The sequence below is a fragment of the Trichomycterus rosablanca genome, chromosome 20, assembly GCF_030014385.1.
Source record: "Trichomycterus rosablanca isolate fTriRos1 chromosome 20, fTriRos1.hap1, whole genome shotgun sequence".
Classification (NCBI taxonomy): Eukaryota; Metazoa; Chordata; class Actinopteri; order Siluriformes; family Trichomycteridae; genus Trichomycterus; species Trichomycterus rosablanca.
Window position 1 is genome coordinate 7,951,951 of NC_086007.1, and position 21,287 is coordinate 7,973,237.

A 21,287-nucleotide genomic window follows, 5' to 3' on the forward strand; every position below is an offset into this window, starting at 1 on the left:
TATAGTTATATCTTGTTTGATATCTGCTTAGGGCCCAAGTTGTCACTTTTGGACCCTGAGCAAAGCCCTTAACCATCAGAAAGAGTTGCTTCTTTAAAAATACATGAGAAATGTGATTTAAAGAGACAGACTAACTGCTTGCAATGCATTAGCTGGTGTTCTTCATCTGTCATCTGAACCCATTCTGGCCAGACTCAGTGGAGCTATAAGCTAGACGCGAATACCAGGCATTGTCCAACTAGTTGGCATAAACTATACCTGGCCTTTCAATCATTTAAAATACAGCGGAAACTGTTTTATTTCATTTCAGACAAGATTATGTAACTCTCCACAAAGTCAAAAACAAATTTTTATTGACTTCAGATCAGCGGTACACAGCTCCATTTGTTTTGCAAGCAGGTTTGATCCGCCTCAGTCTGTCAGCTCTTTGTTTATGCAGTTTAGTACCAAATACACAATCCGAACCACTGCACACGGCAGAGCAGGCAGATGCTGCGCCGTGCATCAAGTAGCTCAGAATTGGCCAATGAATAAAAAACACAGTTTCTGATCAGACACTAAAACCAACAGAAAATAAAACAATGCAAAAGAATTCCACCATTTTAAATGATTTAATGCAACATCAAACCCTGTATGTAAAATCAAACATTAGACAGCTCTAATGATCCCAACAAAACTGCAGGAGACAAAGCTGAAGAATCTTTAGCATCAGTCAGTCAGAGACAGTGTGACCATTCAGAAATAAATCAGACCATTATTCAAAAAAGATATTTATGAACATCTTACATACAGTATGTAACAGTTCATCAGCATTGTTGTATAAAACATTTGAATAAAAATAAAGAATAGATTATAGTATAGATTTTGTAAAAGGTCAAAAATGCTTAGCGCTAGCCAGCTTAGCAAGTTGCTAAAGCTAAAAGTCTGTCTGATTCTGAGCTTCGTACTACATAGTGAAACAGTACTAAGTGAAAACATGCTTTATTAATGGATGTTATCATTTCAAGCATGTTGGCCACTTACTGCTTTGGTTTGTGGGAATACAAGAGGACATTTTTAAAATGTTCTGGTATTTCAATGAGGGTAGAAATAAAGACATGACCAGCACCTAGGGGATTGGATTGAGGATTTACTTGTAAGTTATTTGACATGAATTCCTAATATGCCCAGGGCAACTTGGTTAACACATATGGGTAGAGTGAAAATATTGATCGGACATCTTCACTTAAATCACATTAATCCAAATGGGGTGGGACAGGATATGAGGTTTTACATGGTGATCCCCTTACATTTCCCCTCAAATCAAGCTCTGAATAAAGTGCATAATACGGCTATTGTGTTTCACTGCCCTCGTCTCAAAACCTTTTAGATCATACACCAGTTTTAATTGTTTTCTTATACATCAGAAAAGCCCATACTAAACACATTTTTCTACATAGTTTAAAATGTACCAGTTCAGCGATACTGTAACCTATGTGATGACATTAAGATATCCAAGTCATAAATAGACCTAGATAGATAATTTAGAAGCAATTTCTTCTGTTCTTAGAATGGAATCATTTGTATAGGAACAGGATATATTAGTATATTGTCAGGTCATATAAAAATTTTAGAAGCCAAATAGGTTTCAAATTTGAATAATGTGTTTTTGAGGTGATTTAACTAATATAGCTGAATAAGCTATAGGTTTGGGCTTAGTCTTTTAGTTTCTATTGGAAATCTCTAGTGTGTGTAGGGTGTTGGTGTTTATGTATGCACATAGCGATTCTATGTTGTAAGTACGCACATTGGCCAGCACAGGCAGAGCTCGTTCCACCTGTCTGTCAACTGTTCCTGTGAGCCTAACACTCAGCAAATGTGTGAATGTGTCCTGGCCAAGCCCAGTAATACAAGCCGATTAATAATAATTGACAGTCGAGGCAATTCTGTCACTGTAGAGCCAAAATGCAATGTAAACCATAATGAACCACTGAGGAGATCCAGCTGCAGAAAATTACAAACCAGACCTGATGGAGAAGCTTCTGTCATTTTCTTATGAAACTTGGCACAATAAGACAAACCCCAACCCTCCTCATATGTCAAATTATCCTTTTTGCTGCACTACGTGTGTTCCTGCACACACTGAAGCAAGCCCAGTTAGATCTTTACCACTATAGATGCATAGTTACTGCAGTTGTGTTGTTTACAGATGTTATGCTGCTTAAACATGAATTGTATGTTTGAAAGACTTTGCGCAAAACAACACAATATAAATACATTCACTCTGTTATCAGGAGAGATCAGATGGACTGCTGGTCTCGTTTTTATTTGGGGGGAGAACATTCCTTTCAATCAACTAACCGGTCATGGGATTCTTTAACAAACTATTGACACAAAGTTGGAAGTAGGGATGTTGATGTTAACTGTATAGCTGATAGGATAAGTCCTTGGTTGATTCACGTAGTCCATTAAATTACCATTTAAAATAATTTTAAACAGCTGTGGTGATTCCAATTGAGTGCCGATTTAAAACACACCCTGACCCACTCTTAGTGCTTGTGCACCAGCTCTGTGTACAACCACATTCAGAGTTTCTAATCCAAACAAGAAACCTTTTATAATTGTGTTTATATTATTTATATAATAAGCAGCAAAACTGTAATGCAAGAAACACAAATGAAAAACCAGTTTTTATCAGTGTGGAATCAGACTGCATGTTAAACTCTGCTTTTCTGGATCTGTGTTTAACACTGTTCATGCATCACGTCTCAGTGTAAGGGTAAAACTCTGCTTATCATCTCACTCATGTTGTCATAAAAAGCTTTGATATACTGACTGCAGCTTTATTTTTTGATTAGCATCTTTAGCTAGTGCTTGTAATGAACTGTTTTCTATTCTGTATAAATATATATATATATATATATATATTAGGGCTGTCGAAGTTAACGCGATAATAACGCATTAACGCAATCTCAATTTAACGCGATTAAAAAAATTTGTGCCGTTAACGCAAATTCTATTTGGCCCTGCGAGTCATCCGTAGTTCATGTTGAGACTTGACCGTGCACCAACGTTTTAACGTCGGACTTGCCACCGTTTGTTTCATTTGCGGTTTGTTAACATAATGTAACCGAGCGTGTAGTGATGCACTTGCTTAATAAAGAAATAAATACACGGTATATTCACAAGTTGTCGGGAGCAGAATACTTTATTACTTCCTCTGTTACCGAATAGCAAACAGCTAGAGTCATACTGTTAGCCAAGCATGCTATTCCATGCACTATGGAAGCCCCAAAGGGTCAAAACACACTCACAATGTTTGCTGATGGAGAAATTTTAACCTACAATCTGACATTTATACGAAGTCAAGGGTCTCTTGAGTGAATAAAACTCCCTTACAGTTTTCTCTTGTCCCAGCAGTTTTTAACATCAGTACATTTAGCATAAAATGTGTTCACCATTTTAATTGTAACATTTCACTTAAAAATCCTTGTTTTCTATAACATTTACACAGATTTTTAAAAAATGCGATTAAATGAGATTAATCGCGATTAACTATATGAAATTCTGAGATTAATCGCGATTAAAAAATTTAATCGTTTGACAGCCCTAATATATATATATATATATATATATATATACAGTGTATCACAAAAGTGAGTACACCCCTCACATTTCTGCAAATATTTCATTATATCTTTTCATGGGACAACACTATAGACATGAAACTTGGATATAACTTAGAGTAGTCAGTGTACAACTTGTATAGCAGTGTAGATTTACTGTCTTCTGAAAATAACTCAACACACAGCCATTAATGTCTAAATGGCTGGCAACATAAGTGAGTACACCCCACAGTGAACATGTCCAAATTGTGCCCAAAGTGTCAATATTTTGTGTGACCACCATTATTATCCAGCACTGCCTTAACCCTCCTGGGCATGGAATTCACCAGAGCTGCACATGTTGCTACTGGAATCCTCTTCCACTCCTCCATGATGACATCACGGAGCTGGTGGATGTTAGACACCTTGAACTCCTCCACCTTCCACTTGAGGATGCGCCACAGGTGCTCAATTGGGTTTAGTCCATCACCTTTACCTTCAGCTTCCTCAGCAAGGCAGTTGTCATCTTGGAGGTTGTGTTTGGGGTCGTTATCCTGTTGGAAAACTGCCATGAGGCCCAGTTTTCGAAGGGAGGGGATCATGCTCTGTTTCAGAATGTCACAGTACATGTTGGAATTCATGTTTCCCTCAATGAACTGCAGCTCCCCAGTGCCAGCAACACTCATGCAGCCCAAGACCATGATGCTACCACCACCATGCTTGACTGTAGGCAAGATACAGTTGTCTTGGTACTTCTCACCAGGGCGCCGCCACACATGCTGGACACCATCTGAGCCAAACAAGTTTATCTTGGTCTCGTCAGACCACAGGGCATTCCAGTAATCCATGTTCTTGGACTGCTTGTCTTCAGCAAACTGTTTGCGGGCTTTCTTGTGCGTCAGCTTCCTTCTGGGATGACGACCATGCAGACCGAGTTGATGCAGTGTGCGGCGTATGGTCTGAGCACTGACAGGCTGACCTCCCACGTCTTCAACCTCTGCAGCAATGCTGGCAGCACTCATGTGTCTATTTTTTAAAGCCAACCTCTGGATATGATGCCGAACACGTGGACTCAACTTCTTTGGTCGACCCTGGCGAAGCCTGTTCCGAGTGGAACCTGTCCTGGAAAACCGCTGTATGACCTTGGCCACCATGCTGTAGCTCAGTTTCAGGGTGTTAGCAATCTTCTTATAGCCCAGGCCATCTTTGTGGAGAGCAACAATTCTATTTCTCACATCCTCAGAGAGTTCTTTGCCATGAGGTGCCATGTTGAATATCCAGTGGCCAGTATGAGAGAATTGTACCCAAAACACCAAATTTAACAGCCCTGCTCCCCATTTACACCTGGGACCTTGACACATGACACCAGGGAGGGACAACGACACATTTGGGCACAATTTGGACATGTTCACTGTGGGGTGTACTCACTTATGTTGCCAGCTATTTAGACATTAATGGCTGTGTGTTGAGTTATTTTCAGAAGACAGTAAATCTACACTGCTATACAAGCTGTACACTGACTACTCTAAGTTATATCCAAGTTTCATGTCTATAGTGTTGTCCCATGAAAAGATATAATGAAATATTTGCAGAAATGTGAGGGGTGTACTCACTTTTGTGATACACTGTATATGCTATAAGTTTGCTAGGATGCTTAAGCTAAGTTAAGCTAAGACTTGCTGTTGGTCTATCATTTACAAGTACATTGCATAAAGTTTACAAGTTTACAAACTTTTAAATAATACAGTATGCAGCTTGCTAAAGCTAATGTTTAACAGACTCTCACGTTTGTGACCTTGAACAATGCAATGGCTGAAATTCTATGAAGGTATAATTCATTACATGAGTACTTTTCTGAAGGTTGGTGACTTTGGAACATGAGAAGCACTGCAGAGATTTATGATTCAGCAGGTTTTCCATCATCGCTTATACTTTGTGGTGGAAAAGCATTTTTCACCATGCATAATTAACACTCTGTGACGGTCAGGTAAAGAGCAAGCATTGTTTAATATCTCCTGCACTCTAGTTCCCTCAGGTTCCTGCATGCAAGTTCTGTGTGCTTGCAAAAGCTATTAAATATTACAGTTGAAATTATGAACCTTTTAAATAATTATTTTAAAATAAGTTCTTTTTTTAATAGATTCAAATTGCCCTTTTGTATCTTTCCTCTGCTGTCGCTGGTGCATACCCTGACCTAAAAGGGCAATACTTAAGACATGCACTCTTTAACACATGTGCAGTTCCCACCTGAACACAGTTATTCACACAGTATTGTGTATGGAGAGTCATGCAGTGGTCTCCATAATTACCCGTCTCTTTGCAGGCGCCTTCGACCAGTCAGGAAAGGCCGTAATTGCATTAGCAATGGTGGAAGCTATTCGAAGATGCACTTCTCAGTGCTGGTCCCAAGCCCATAAAAAAATAAGGGCAAAAACTGTGCCAAATCAGGTATGCAGACCAGAATGGTCTGGGAAATATGGGAGAAGACAAATTCAAACACGTGCTGTGCATGTATGCTAAGGAGTTGATTATCAGCCGAGTCAGCTTTTAGCACAACATCGGATTAACTGAAAGCATTGATCAAAAATGTACTTTTTTGTCACTTATTATTCATTACTATTCGGATAAGTACCATTTTTGATCACAGACAGATTAACTAAGCTAATGAAGCATGGTAGACATAAAAGAGTTGACAGTGGAGTTAGCTAGTAATGTTATTGACTAATAAATTGACTAATGTGTGGATAATCACATGACTAGTGATAATCCCTTATACTCTTAGCTTGCAAGAACCTGTTAAAAGACAGGTAAATGTACTTAAGTCTAGCTGCATCAGACTTGTGGCCAGATTAAATAGATGAAAATGAAATTAAGAAACTGTAGTATGCTTTTTAAACCAAAAGGAAAGTATACACTTGGGAAAATGCTGCTACCTGAGAACATTATTTTTCTCCCACCAGTCTCTCTCTCAACCCCTTTGTTCCTTGTGCAGTGACATGTTATTTGGAAAATGTGACCTAATGGCAAATTGCAGTGAGTAGCTTGATCGATTTGTGTTGACAGAAAAGGGGTATGTGGTACAAGCCGGAAATTATGAAAGCAATTCAAGGAACAATAAAGTAATGAAGCAAATTCCTGAGGACCAGAGAAAATGGAAAGTAGATGTGAAACCTGAGGATTATTTCTAGTTTTGGAAACAGTCCTTCAGATTTGGCTGAGTTCCATGCTTTTAAGTCTTTCACAAAGTTGTTTTCCTTAGCTGTTAGAGGACATTTCTCAAATAATCTGATAACAGGTTTTAACAAGCTCTGTGACCTGTGATTGTACAGTGTAGGGACCTACAGTTTAGTTTAGTTTAGTTTAGTTAAGTTTAGTTTAGTTTATTTATAAAGCACTCTTAAAACAACTTACGTTGACCAGAGTGCTGTACATTCATTCAATATACACATAAAACAAAATCAATTACAAAGACAAATAAAACAAAAAATAAAAGGAAGAGGTACATGACTTAAAAGGAGAAAAGATGGATAAAACAGATACAATGCTGACTAAAATGATGTTAGACAATGGCATTTCGTATCCACGGTGCTCAAACAACCTCATACTATTCAAATGCAAGTTTATATAAATATGTTTTCAGCTACTGAAACCTCATGCATACCTGTTAAAACATAACACAGTCCCTAACAAACACAGTCGTATACACACTATATTCAAGGGCATCAGGCTGTTTGGTGTGGGAAATGCTCTCGCCTGTACCGGTGAATGCAGGGTGAAAGCAGGTCTATGGAGAAACAGTCTAAGGTATGAGTCGTTCCATCCTAATAATCGCTGAACAATTATTAACCAAATCAAACCCACTGATACTTCTGGTGACCTTGAGCTCATTTTAATTCTTGACTCACCAGCTGATGTGGCTTAATTTGACATGGAAAAACAATAATCGTACAGTTGAAGTCAGATGTTTACATTCACCTGAAAGTCATGGCAGTCTTGGGATTTTTTTCTGTGACTGCATGACTGGATACTTCAACTTTTTTGGCATGATTCGATACGTTCATGAATTTTGAGCTGTTTAAGGACTGCCTAGACGGGTGACCAATGATCAAAACAACATAAATGTCTAATTACTGCCACTCTAAGCCAATAAACATGGTTCAGTGCACCTTGGCATAGATTTAGCAAGTCTTTGCAAATGTATTGCACAGTAAGAACACCATTACCTAAAAATATATGTCCTTGTACACATTACTGCCTGAGTTCATAAATGCTCTTCTGATTGAATGAAGGCTGATGTTTAACAAGCTAATAAACAGATGTACGCATACTTTTGGCTATTTACCTTTATAATGTAGCCTAAATAAACTAAAATAGCTGATTTTAGATACACTAAAGGCTTCATAGATTGCAAAAGGGCTGTCTCTGCCACCAAACCCCTAATGTGCCCTATGTGTTGACAGCAGGTGCAACATATTGCAGGCCATCCAGGAGGCTTTTTTTAATTGTCTGAACATTTAAATAGCTGGAAACATCCTGCACCGCAGCAGCAGCAGCATACATCCGCTTGTAAATAAGCAAAGTTTGCAACTGAAGAGCTGTTGCCTAGTGAATGATGCCACACTCCTGGGGTTATTTCTCTTATGGCACAAGCCTGTGGTGTTTGGCACCGGGGAATGCTGTGGGGCCAGGTGCAATACTAATACAACTGAACACCTTGCTGGTGGTAGACACACCCAGTTAATTTAACTGTGGTGAGGATGTGAGCAAGTCACACGATATTTTTGTTAAGCTGTATGATTTCATAGTGGCTTATTTAGACTGGCTCTGGAGGTAAAACAACACTGGAGGGGAACGACTGAGGAACTTAATAAGGGGCAGACAGAGATAGAAGGTCCAGACTCCAGCACTGACCATTAGGAGCTATTAGTACAGTGGGTAAGATGACGGATTGTAAATGAAGTCACTTCCTGGCAAAATGTTTGTCTGTGGTTCCAGCACCTCTGTTCTGTGTTTTGTGGGCATCTGTCTCGCTGCTTTTTAATTAATTTGCTCTCTCAGGTGTTCCCGTTCTATCTCGCTTGCCCTCTTTCTCCCTCTCGGGGATGGGTGCTGCTGTGTCAATAGCAAAACAACAGCCGTGGCAGCTGGTGTATTCACACAATGTGTTTGTGTGTGTTGTTGCACATAATCGCACATTTGTTCAGTGTGAATGTGTTTGTGTGTGTGTGTGTATGAGTAAGCATCTTGGATAAAGCTCCTCGATCAGGGTCTTTGCAACATCCATGGTCGAATATACAAAGAAATGAAGTAATCTTTATTGATGTGCATATTTTTTTGGTATTCTTTTCCAAGTTTGTATTTTGGTTATGTTTTTGTTCTAGAGTCATTATTGCATACACTAAATAAATTGTTTGGAAACCATGGATGTAAGTAGCATGCGAGATCTAATGTTCAAGACCCATGCCTCTATTCTGGGAAATAGATTTGAGCAACAGAATACTGAATCTCAGACAGATGTAAGTAAATCAGTCACTTGCTTATTGATGGATGTGAAGGTGGAGCTCTACTGTAAATGCGCACTGATGGTTTGTTTAACTTGTTTTTTATAGGGTCAGAATTGCATAAACCAAATTTTAGTTTTAACATGAAGTTTTATGTCTTCATTTCTTCAATGTCATAGTTGTCAAAGTGGGGTAGCCATGGGTTGATATGAATTATTACATACATACATACATGAATGATAAATGGTATACGCAGTTTCACAAATGACATTTTGTACAAATTTAAAGCTAATGAGAAGCTAATAAACAGTCTGAACACACTTTGCTAAATGGTTTGTTTTGAAAAGAAAATCTTCTAGTCCTTTAATGAATGAAGTACGTGGAGATCCACGGCACTCCAGAACTTTCCCTAAGGGTTTAATAATGATTAAATGTGGTGACTAGAAGGGCCATGAAAGCAGCTTGACTTCACCCTGGTGTTCATCAAATCATTTAATAATACTTTTTGCAGTATGTATGGGGGCAATACCACATTTGAAAGTTATTGAAAATAGGAACACAATTAAAAGTGGCACCATTTGTTGCATCTAATTACTGTAAAACTGTAACTTTGCCAAGTTATTAGCGTTCATCCAACTATGACCTAAGAATTTCATCTAGATTATGGATTTCCCTTATAAGTGCTTTTAGTACAATAACAATAACAAATGTGCATTTACTTTTTCACAGCACTCAATACTATACCCTGTACATACCTTTTTATAAAATAATTAGTGCTGATGTGATTATTTTATTTCATTATAACATGTATACAGTACATAACTGGCACTTAAGAGACTGTTGTTCTGAACCTACATGTTGCTGTTTGGTTTTAAATTGTGCCTTAATTTAAATGGATCAGTTATTCATGACTTAATAGTGATATTAGAGCCACACATATCACAGCTGGATATACTTAAATTATTTATTTCATTTATTTATTTGTTCATTTATTTCTTCTTTTGGACATTTTTGTTTTTGCTCCCAATCTAGTTGTTTCAAATTCCCGATTTTTTGCAACAGCAGTAAGAAAATACCCTTCTGACTTTTCCTCAATCAAGCACGCCCAAATCTATAGCACGCCTGAGATTCAAACTGAAGAGCTGGAGCTTTCCGCGTTGGTGCTCTTACGTATTAGGCCGCTGAGCCATCTGAGCGATTTTTAAACACCTTATTGTCAATTCTGGGAGCAATCAAAAATATAAAGCCAACCGTTTCCACTGACAAAAAACAAGAAAAAGATTTACACACAGTGGGTGTGTAAAAAGAAAATAGCTCAAGCCCCCATGGTCAAACCCCTTTGATGAATTGGGTATTCCTACCTTGTGCCTAGTGTTTTTAACCTGCTGCAACCCTTACCAGCATAAAGCGGTTAATGAAAATAAATGAAAAACAAACCCCTCTTAGCACTTGTATGTGTACAGTTAGAGACTAGAGCTATTTTCTTTTTACGGTTGATGGTGGATGGTGGTATCCAAGTTTATCCTCCTTAAAGCTACTTGACTGTGGTAGCGCTCAAAACTGCATAGACCAGCACTTTGTAGTGTGTCATGTAATAACACCATTTATTTATTATACACACATTTATGTATAATAAATATCAACTCAGCCTTCTGTGAAAGAGATTTCTTTTATTACATGTAGTTGTAGAAATGTGATGGAAAGTAATGTGGAAAGCATGGGGAGTACATCACTGAAATGAGCTTATAGCTCACTAAATATTGTGGCTAATAAGGTCACTAATTACCTGGTTAACCAACAAAGAAGTGATTGTTTGATAAATACTGCGAATAAATGTCTTTTAAATTAATTTCAAACTGCTAAAGCAATTTCAGTTGAATGCTTACATTTAGTGTGACAGAAAAAGTGTGGATTTGAAACGCGCCCAACCCACCTTTAGTGCACATACGTTACATGGCGTTAGCTCTGCTTGCTGTCGCGTTTGGAATTGTTTAGTCATTTCAGAAATAATTCTATGCAGTTATATTATTTTGATTATTAATGATGGAACTGTTGCACATTAAATTGACAAAAACATGAAGCCAGTTTGTGTCAGTATGGAGTCCGACTGCATGTTAAAGCACATGCAGATCTGTGTGTACAGTTTTAGTTTTTTTTTTTCGAACATGATGTGGATATTTTGCATCACTATCCAGTATGAAGGTAAAACTCTGTTTACATGTTATAATAACTACACCAATGTTCTCAAGAAAAGCTCTAACATGTTTAGTTAGCATTTGTTATGAACTGTTTGCTACCGACTTTGTGTAAACTCTGTAGTCTGAATGCTGAACTGTTCATGTTCATCTTACTGTTCTGGATTTTACGTTACACAGTTTATTAATCAATAGACTATGCGTGACTTAATATGAAACCCAAATGTGCTTCACATTTTGATGGGATGCTAGAAGTTTCTCGTTTATCTAATAGAAATATTGGTTACTTTTTTCTTCTCAAAGCTAGTAGTCAGTCAACATTTTGACTGGTTACACCACTTATACTGTAAAGTTGCAGGTTTATTGTACTAACTGTGTGTTGTTTTTACCTCACTGTTTCCAAGACATAGTCTTAGTAGAACATTACTTACTTACTTACTAATAGAGATGGACCGATCGGGGTTTTTGGCACCGATTCCGATCTCCGATCTCCTTTCAGGGACATCGGCCGATAATTAAATGTCGTGGTTTTAAATAAACACCAACTACTACAGAACATTTTGTGTGACTCTCTTACATTAAAAAGCTTCATTAAAAAGCTTAATTAAACTGCTATTACCACAGATCTGTAACCGAGTCAGACTCGTTCCGTCTAAGGAGCTAAAAGTTTTCTAAAAGTTCAGCAGATGATCCTGAACTAACGAATTTGGTAATGAATAAACTTTTGCCTCGGATTGGCTCTGTAACGTCTTCTGTTCTCATCTACATCACAAGTAAGAACCGCTTACGATTTACTAAAGTGAACCAGGAGTTTATATAACGTGCTGATAGAATCGACTCAGATGTGACTGGGTTGAATTATCTTTTTAAAGTAAATATTACAATCAGCAAAATTACATCGTAAGAGCTTTCACGATGGTTTCTGTGCGATTGTTGATGAATGGTGATGTGATGTGATGGTTGGTGCTTCGTAGCTCAAAGTCTGGATCAATCCACTGAGCTGTTAACTTAACATGGTCTTTATATATCACACGATCGGATCGGCTACTTTTAGGAAATATCACCGATCGCCGATAGCATATTTTGATTACAAATCGGCCGATACCGATTCGTAGCCGATCGATCGTCCCATCTCTACTTACTAACATCACTTAGCAGAGTCAGCAGAGTCCTACTTAAGCCAGTCTCAACCTGCCTGACACATTTTCCACATCACTTGACCTCATCATTTGATTCTTGTGTGCAGTCTGTCACTTTTCAAATTGGTGTTTGTCCATTTGTATGCATCAAGTTTTGTTTTAGCTGAACTTCCACCAGAATAAAATAGATACTTTGAATGTCCACATATTTTAGCAACCTACTGAATATTGTAAATTCTTATTTACAGTCAGTAAACTCATGTGCTTGTTAAAAAAAAAAAAGATAAAGATATACTTTATTTGTCATATATACATATACAGGTGTACAGTCCAATGAAATTCTTTCTTCGCATATCCCAGCTCGTTTTGGAAGCTGGGGTCAGAGCGCAGGGTCAGCCACCTTACGGCGCAGACAGGGTTAAGGGTCTTGCTCAAGGACCCAACAGTGGCTGCTTAGTAGAGCCTGGATTTGAACCCCCAATCTTCCGGTTGATAGCCCAAAGCTCTACCCACTAGGCTACCACTGTCCCGATCACATGTGGGGGGAGACTTCATAGAAGTTAACACCCCTGTATCGCTCCATGTGCTGCTTGGTATAGATTTCCAGCTCTTTACAGGGATTCACTAACACCAACACTGAGCCGATATATGTCTGTTTTAAACAGAAAAAAACATTCAGTAAACTTCAGAATAAAATCTATGTTGATCTATTGATTTAAAAAAAGGGTCACTGTTGGTCCACCTTTCTGCTATAACAGTTAAGGACTTTGAAGTATTAAAGGATTCACTTTTAGGCACAAGACCTGAGGTAGCTCAGCAGTTAAGGTACTGGCCTTATAATGGGAAGGTTTAACACAATGCATGTCTGAATGCCATTTTTCATTGTAAATAAAGCATTGCAACTGTACAAATAAATGCAATTATTCTCGCAAAATGTGCTTTTCATTTGACTTCAATTAGCAACTGAGCAGCCAGATATTTGCATTAAATTTTTATATTGTGCATCAGAAATATATGACTGTGTAACAAAAGACTGACTCATCTCTTGCTAACACAGTTATGTGTCATTGCTCTGTGTATACAGAAGATAAGTGTACAAAACAGTAGCGCTGATGCTCTGTATCAGAAAGGCTCTGTATCAGTATGCTTGTGAATGTTTAATGAATGCCTCTCTTCCCTGTATCTTTGTTTGTGCGTATCAGGTAGTGGGCAGTGAAGGTGTGCGGGTGATGATGGAGAGCGCCCTGACAGCTAGGGACCGGGTGGGTGTTCAGGACTTTGTCCTGCTGGAGAACCACACCAGCGAAGTGGCCTTTATTGAGAATCTGCGGAAGCGCTTCAAGGAGAACCTCATCTATGTAAGAGTTTTATCAGGCTTCTTGAGTATATAGGAGCTATAAAATAAGTCTACATTCATACTTCAGGTAAATGTGGTCCAAATTTTAGCTTTCTTCCTAACTTGAAATCAGCAAGTCTTTTTATGAACTGTAAACAGTAAATATCTCTTCTACTGCAACCAAATAAAATAGGGTTTAGTAATCAAAATATCTAAATATTTAATAAGAATTTTATATTGTATTTTTATGTACATTTGTCAACTTATGCTATCAATTGTTGTTATGTAAATATTCTTCTTCAGTTTACTGAGACTTCTTGTTGTTGACTTCATGCCTCCATTAGAGTGCCCTACCAGTCCAGTAGAACACTGGTTTTTGTGGTGGTTGACTAGCTCATTAGAATAATGCAACATTAAAGTGCCAATTTGATCACAACGGCTTTCACAAGCTGGTTTATTATGGTGGGTCTCTTACCACACAGGAACACTGGGTGCAAGGTGGGAATACCTCCCTGATAGGACTGATCTTTTGCAGGGCACATTCTCTCACATATTTACTCACACCAAGAGACAATGTACAGTAGCCAGTCCACATTTTGCTTGTTTTTGGAATGTAGGATAAAGCCAGAGTACCTGTAACAGGATTTACATTGAAGTCAGTGTTATGATGCCATAGCTGGCATCATGCATGGCATAGATTTTATTCTGAAGTTTACTGAATGTTTTTTTCTGTTTAAAACAGACATATATCGGCTCAGTGTTGGTGTCGGTGAATCCCTATAAAGAGCTGGAAATCTATACCAAGCAGCACATGGAGCGATACAGGGGTGTTAACTTCTATGAAGTCTCCCCCCACATGTGAGTAATACAGTACAGTCTAATGAGAAAGATGTTTATCTGATATCCAAACATTTTTTTGCAGGTAAATTTAAGCCACATGTGTATGTGGTTTGACATCCAATTAAAACACATGCACAACACGCTTGCTGGCCAAGGAGGGCTGCAAGCTAGCACACGCCTCTTCTGTCACTTGTAAAGGCGAATTCTTACCAAGAGTCCTAACACGTACAGAGAAACATAATATTCATACTGTATGTCGCAACCACTTGTGATGACGCACCAACCAAGTAGCTGCATCAGCAATGAGAAAATATCCCACCCTGCCTTCTTTTTTTAGTCTGTTGCGTATAATAGGTGCCTTTCCAGGCCAGTAGCATCATTGAGACTAGAACTCTCGGATCTCAGTGATGCTTCTGGCTACAAACACTCATGTCTTCTCATGTCATGCAGTTTCATGTCTTGTCTCATTTGATGTCAGAGATTTGGATTGATCATGACAACAGCCACATGATTAAAGTAAGGAAAATATCGCAGCCTGAAGCAGTGATACATAGAAACAGTAAGGGATAAATACAGTCTTGTCTTATGTCTCTTCCACACTTTACAGCGTAGTCACACCCCTGCATTACCATATTAAAGTAAAATGAACTACACATCAGATTCCGTCAACTGTAACTTGCAAAAAAGGAATCTGATTTGCTATTCAGTCTGCATTTTTTGTCAGTTGGTTAAAAGCACAACTGACACAAATTACTTGTTATTTTATGAAAAGCAAATTTAATTTTCTCATCAGTTTTGCCACAATAATTTTAACTACAGAATTTCATATACCAAACACTTAAATATGTTATACACAATTGTGTGATTATTATAATAAATCAACTTCATTTATCTGTGTATTTTTCTACCACATTTCTGTGCAGCTATGCGGTGTCTGATAATGCATTTCGCTCCATGAGGACTGAGAGAAGGGATCAGTGTATCCTCATCTCAGGTGAGAGTGGTGCTGGAAAAACTGAGGCCTCCAAAAAGGTTCTGCAGTACTACGCCTTCACCTGTCCAGTCAGCGAGCAAGTACAGAGTGTGAAAGATCGTCTGCTGCAGTCCAATCCAGTTCTGGAGGTAAAGTTTAGTGTCAGCAAAGTTCTTCACCTTTTTACATGCATGTTCACGCTTGTACCCAAACATTACATCTTATTATTTATTAAGGTGTGTGCTTTACTGTGTAGCTTCTTGGAAACGAGAAAGGGTCTTACCCAAAACATTGCTACACATTTGGAAGCTTATAATTGTCTAAAATGTATCTCTTTCGTGTAGCATTGACATTAGCCTTTACATAACCATAGGGGCTCAGTCCACCCCCTGAAAACAGCCCCTAACTATTATCTCCTTGGTGTTGGTAGTTTCTGGTAGGTAGTGTTACTTTGGACTTTTAAGATAATTGGGAACTGTCACTCTAGAGCATTTCACTGCTCTAGAGTCCAATGACAGTGTGTTTTACACCACTTCAGTCTAAGCTGGGCATCAGCATATTGATCTTAGACTTTTGTGCAGCCACTCAGCATTGAACAACCAATTTTGCTTTCAATGCACAGTTCATGTGCTGATGTCGCTTCCCGAGGAAGTTTGAAAGTCTTTAGCATGAATTGTACGAGCTACCCGTTTCAACAGTTTGCATTTTCTACCACTTTGTGGCTGAGTTGATATTGCTCCTAGAAAAAATGATATAATAATAGCACTTAGGGTTCACTAGAGTAGAACTCATAACTGACTTGTGGCAAAAAGTGGCATCCTATGACAGTGGCATTTTTAAAGTTACTTTGCTATTCATCATGACCCATTACCCATCTGTCAGTGTTTGTCTAAGAGATTGCAAGGCTATGTGCTTGATTTTTTTCTCTCAACTTTGGGTCTGGCTTTATGCGTATAGCATAAGAAATTATTTTATGCGTATAGCTGATCTACAAATAAGCTTGAACTTTTTAACAAAGCAGTGTGGGTCTACACAGATACTGGCATCTGGTTACAGCTGTTGAATTGGGTGATTGTAATCACAATTTGTTTTTGTTTTTTTTATATTTCAGGCCTTTGGGAATGCGAAAACTTTGCGCAACGACAATTCGAGCCGATTTGGTAAATATATGGACATCCAGTTTGACTTCAGGGTAAGTTTTTTTTACAGAGATATGTGATAGATGAATACGTTAAAATTAAAGTTTGGCCTTTTTTTAAAAATAAAAGGAACATATACAGTAGGAGCATCAATCAGATGAATAAAGCTTGTGTAAGGCGTAAGTTTTTTAAATTATGAATGGTTTTTCCCATTCTTTAATGCAGTGATGAAATTTTTATTTTAGCTGTAACTGCTTATAATAAAGAACATCTGAACACATGACCTGAATGATTGGAGGGGTTTACATGCATGCTTAAAAACATTAAATTGGTTGAATTGTAATCATGCCCTCCAGAATCAATATGAATACATAACTATTAGCCATTATAAATCAGATCCATTATTTCAATTCATAATCAGATCTTTAATATTTTAAGTGTGCAAAAAATGTCATGTGGTCTGAATACTTTCTGAATCCAGTGTATTTGAGGACACTGACAATTTGCTTGGTTGACAGGTGACATTTTTAATACTTGTACATGTATACGAGTATACTGTGTTTTTTGATGTTATATTTTAATGAGCATTTTGAAAATTTCAGGTGTATTTTTTCCAGAAATTATAACAGTATATTGCAGGGGCATAAAAGGTAACAGCTTGGAATAATAACCCATTTACACCTACAAACCTCTTCAGGGCCTGAATCTCTGTTCTGTAGTATAAATAATTGGATGTGGGTGTTCTGTTATTTTTTTGTCAGTTTATGACAAAAAAATGAACCACTAGTGTTAACATCCCTGCTGTTATGCACCTTCACCGCGTCCCTTTTACCATGCTTGGGTTGGGTTGTGCACCTGTATCCCCGTGTTTGTGTACGTTGGATTATACCTGTGTCAGCGACCCGCCATCACTCCCACCGGCTATCCCCATTGGCAGGGTGCTCCAGTAGGAGGCCACATTCTAAACTATCTGCTGGAGAAATCTCGCGTGGTGCACCAGAGTCATGGTGAGAGGAACTTCCACATCTTCTACCAACTGATCGAGGGTTGTGAGGAGGATCTGCTCCGGAGACTCGGCCTGGAGAGGAACCCACAGCAGTACCAGTACCTCATTAAGGTGAGAAAGAGTGGGACTGTACCTTACTTAAACAGACACGCACATCCTTAATGGCCTGCGAAGTCTTAATTTTTTCTTTTTGCACCCCTGGTGTTTAATAGAGGAAGTTAGGAGTAGCCTCCCCCCTCTCCACTTCCTCTCTTGTGCTGAGTGTATGTGTAGAGTTCTCTACAGGAGAATTAAGGAGAAAGACACACACACCGCTGTCCACTTTATCCTAATATTACACACATATCCACACTATCCTAATATTAAACACTTATCCACACTATCCTAATACTGAACACATATCCACAGTATCCTAAAATTAAGCATGAACCATATAATATTAAGCATGTATACACACTATTCAAATATTGAACGCATATCCACACTATCCTAATATTAAGAAAGTATCCACCCCATCCTAATATTATTGTATGTATGTATGTATTTGTATTACAGGGGAACTGTCCCAAAGTGAGCTCCATTAATGACCGCAATGACTGGAAAGTAGTTTTAAAAGCGTTGAGCGTTATCGGCTTCAATGATGAAGAAGTGGAGGTAAGAGGACGCAATAGTCAAAAACACACTTTTTGGTTTTACTATAGGTGTGAGGTACTTGCATTAATTTAAATATGTTTCTAATAGAGTTGTTTTCATCCTTTATACATCTCTATCTCTTTTTTGCTCTCTTGCGTCTTTTTCTGTCTGCAGGAGCTGATGAACATTATTGCCAGTGTGCTACACTTGGGGAATATTCAGTATGGCAAAGAAGAGAGTGGAAATGCTTACATTACTACAGATACACAGATTAAATACTTGTCCAGGGTGAGAAACCAACCCTATTACACACAGTACACTGTACATGCTGTTCACACACTGTAGGTGTGACTACAGTCTGGATAATCACAATCATTTGACTCGGCTATGAATGATTATATAAGTAAATACTTATTCCTTTTAGAAACAATATTAATAACATTAATGGTTTAAAATCTAAATTAATGTTGGATTGTGTAACAATTCACTAGCTCCCAGCTGTTCTATCAATCGGGTTGGGTTTGAGTCGGGTTATTTGTAGGTCAGATTGGTTCTTTTTTGCTGCTGTTACTGTTACCTCTTCTGGCTGGTTGAGACTCTCTGTAAGTCTCTAAGTAAAAAGAAGCAGCCAGCGACTGCTCACGTGTCAATGAGGACACATAATAGTCTGCAGCTCAGGGCAAGGGTGGTGGTTCAACAGAGGAGGATGTAATTGGACCCAGCTAGATTGGGAGGAATAAAGAGAAAAAAAAATCTGTAAAATAATGGCTCTAATGCAATACTTTCTTTTCTGTAATATCTTAGTTACTAGGTGTGGATAACTCGGTTCTCAAAGAGGCCTTGACACATAAGAAGATTATTGCCAAAGGGGAGGAGGTATGATACTGCTTACTCTGCACTTCACCTTCTACAATCATGCTTAAGTGGATTATAATGACGACCAAGATGTTATTTATATGCACGTTATTCATCCACCTCATTCCACTGAGTTCGTGTTCTGTTTTACAGATGATGAGTCCACTGAATCAGGAGCAGGCCTACTCGGCGCGGGACGCTTTATCTAAAGCTGTATACGGCCGCACCTTCTCTTGGCTTGTGAACAAAATCAATGGCTCTCTCTCGGTACACAATATTCTGTTAATCTATCACTTTATTGTTTCCCAACTCCATTTCTTACTAAGATCACGTTATTGACCTGCAATACTGTTTCAGCATGCCAGAAAGAATTGACAGTATGTGGCCCCCCCTAGTGGCATTATACCTAAATAATTGAAGCGAATGACAAAAAAGTCCAGACAAAATCAAGACTTCAAAAAAAAAGTTAGTAAAAATGTTGGGAAATAAGTGCAGGCTTCACCTACAGGTCTTTTCCACATAACTTCAACCCAGGAGTTGAATCCATAACACATGCAAAAATGTGTAAGTCAGTCTTTAGTCAGCAGTGCAGTCAAAGTTACCGCACCCATGTAACTAATTTTCCTGACCATCGCTCCACAACCTGGCATTTTTTCCTTCTTTCGGCTGCTCCTTTATACAGGTTGCCACATTGGAGCATTCTGGTCCGCGTACCTAAGTTGGTACAGTTTTTACGCTGAATACCCTTTCCTGGCACAACTTTCCTCATTGTATTATGGCCGATACTTTAAGAGCGCACTCACAGAACATTGTAATTTTTACATATTGCAATCCCCTGCTGTTTGCACCAGCCCACTATGGCCACAGGATGGTCACAGACCCTTCTGGGACACATGCCGTTATAGCTGGCACACACACTTTGCGCCCGGACCAGTCCTAGAGATCGCATTTGGCAGCCCCAGCTGAAAGAGTCCCTATCCGACTTTCCATCCCTCAAATCCAACCAACTACGTTTGTGTGGGTTTAGTAGTGAGCTAGCACGTTACACCACTGTGCCACACGAGTGCCCGAATTATACATTTTTATTTTATTAGAAACTATTTCACCCCAGAGTGGACATCACTACACACACTTTTAGAAGCAGTGCTATAAATAAATGTTTTTGGACCGTTGTAAAAAAAAAAAAAAAAATCATTTTCACTTTCACTTTTGTCGTACACCAAGTAATGATAAAAGGTGCTATATTTGACATCTTGGTGTATTATAGTGATCTGTGTTGAATCTTTTACAGGATGATTTCTTCACTAGTAGGAATACCTCTGTCATTGGCCTGCTGGATATCTATGGGTTTGAGATTTTTCAGAACAACAGGTGTGTAACAAGTCCTCTGTCTTCAAACAGTTTTTTATTTATAGTAAACATGAGTATAGTAAACATTTTGATTAGCCATAATGATTCCAAATGATGCCCGTCTTTTACTCAGTATTAATAATAATAATACAATAAAAAAAACAACAGGATGCTAGATCAAACCTGTAAACAAAATTCACTGGGGAGCTCAGCAGCTAGCTGACTAAAATAACTTTACCAATGTTAATGCTGCTGCTTTTCTGGATATGGGTGTGTCCTGTAAAGATCTGTGTTGTAGTAATTTCCATATATGAGATATCTGTGACTGTCTCTCACTGGCAGGTTTCATGTTTCAGCTACAAATTTTAGCAAGAAATGTGTGTATGTATTAATAAATAGATACACTGTATGGACAGAAGTACCGTAAAAGTAATGTAAATACTACACTTGACTTATTAAGGCTGCCAGATTTCAACCAGTTTTCAGTCATGGCAACCCTGTTTATAATAGAAAATGTGAATGATGTACCTGCGTTTTAATCATTAATGTAGCCTGACTTATGTAACGATTTCGTAACTTTAAGAACACACAAGCACCATTTTCAGACCAAAAAAAATATTTATTATTTATACAAAAATTAAGGTTGTTGCAGTGTGTATGATGTCTGACATGCCATGTATAGTGCACATTTCACAACTGTAGCTTGTGTTTTATTTTATATAGTGGGAGTTTGTAG

General features: G+C 38.3%; 1 protein-coding gene across 4 annotated transcripts in view; it reads left to right on the top strand.

The window, feature by feature from the left end:
• The window catches only part of myo1cb (myosin Ic, paralog b), a 62,775-nt gene that overhangs the window by 25,401 nt on the left and 16,087 nt on the right, over positions 1-21,287 (top strand). For 3 of the 4 annotated variants that reach the window (XM_063017393.1, XM_063017395.1, XM_063017394.1), the window contains exons 2-11: positions 13,622-13,777; positions 14,498-14,613; positions 15,519-15,717; positions 16,680-16,760; positions 17,645-17,824; positions 18,269-18,367; positions 18,521-18,634; positions 19,151-19,222; positions 19,355-19,468; positions 20,493-20,572. In XM_063017393.1, coding sequence (XP_062873463.1) covers positions 13,622-13,777; positions 14,498-14,613; positions 15,519-15,717; positions 16,680-16,760; positions 17,645-17,824; positions 18,269-18,367; positions 18,521-18,634; positions 19,151-19,222; positions 19,355-19,468; positions 20,493-20,572 — 1,211 coding nt within the window. Of the gene's footprint in view, positions 1-9,073; positions 9,101-13,621; positions 13,778-14,497; positions 14,614-15,518; positions 15,718-16,679; positions 16,761-17,644; positions 17,825-18,268; positions 18,368-18,520; positions 18,635-19,150; positions 19,223-19,354; positions 19,469-20,492; positions 20,573-21,287 lie in introns of those variants that run through there. The other variant, XM_063017392.1, reaches the window with a different exon arrangement.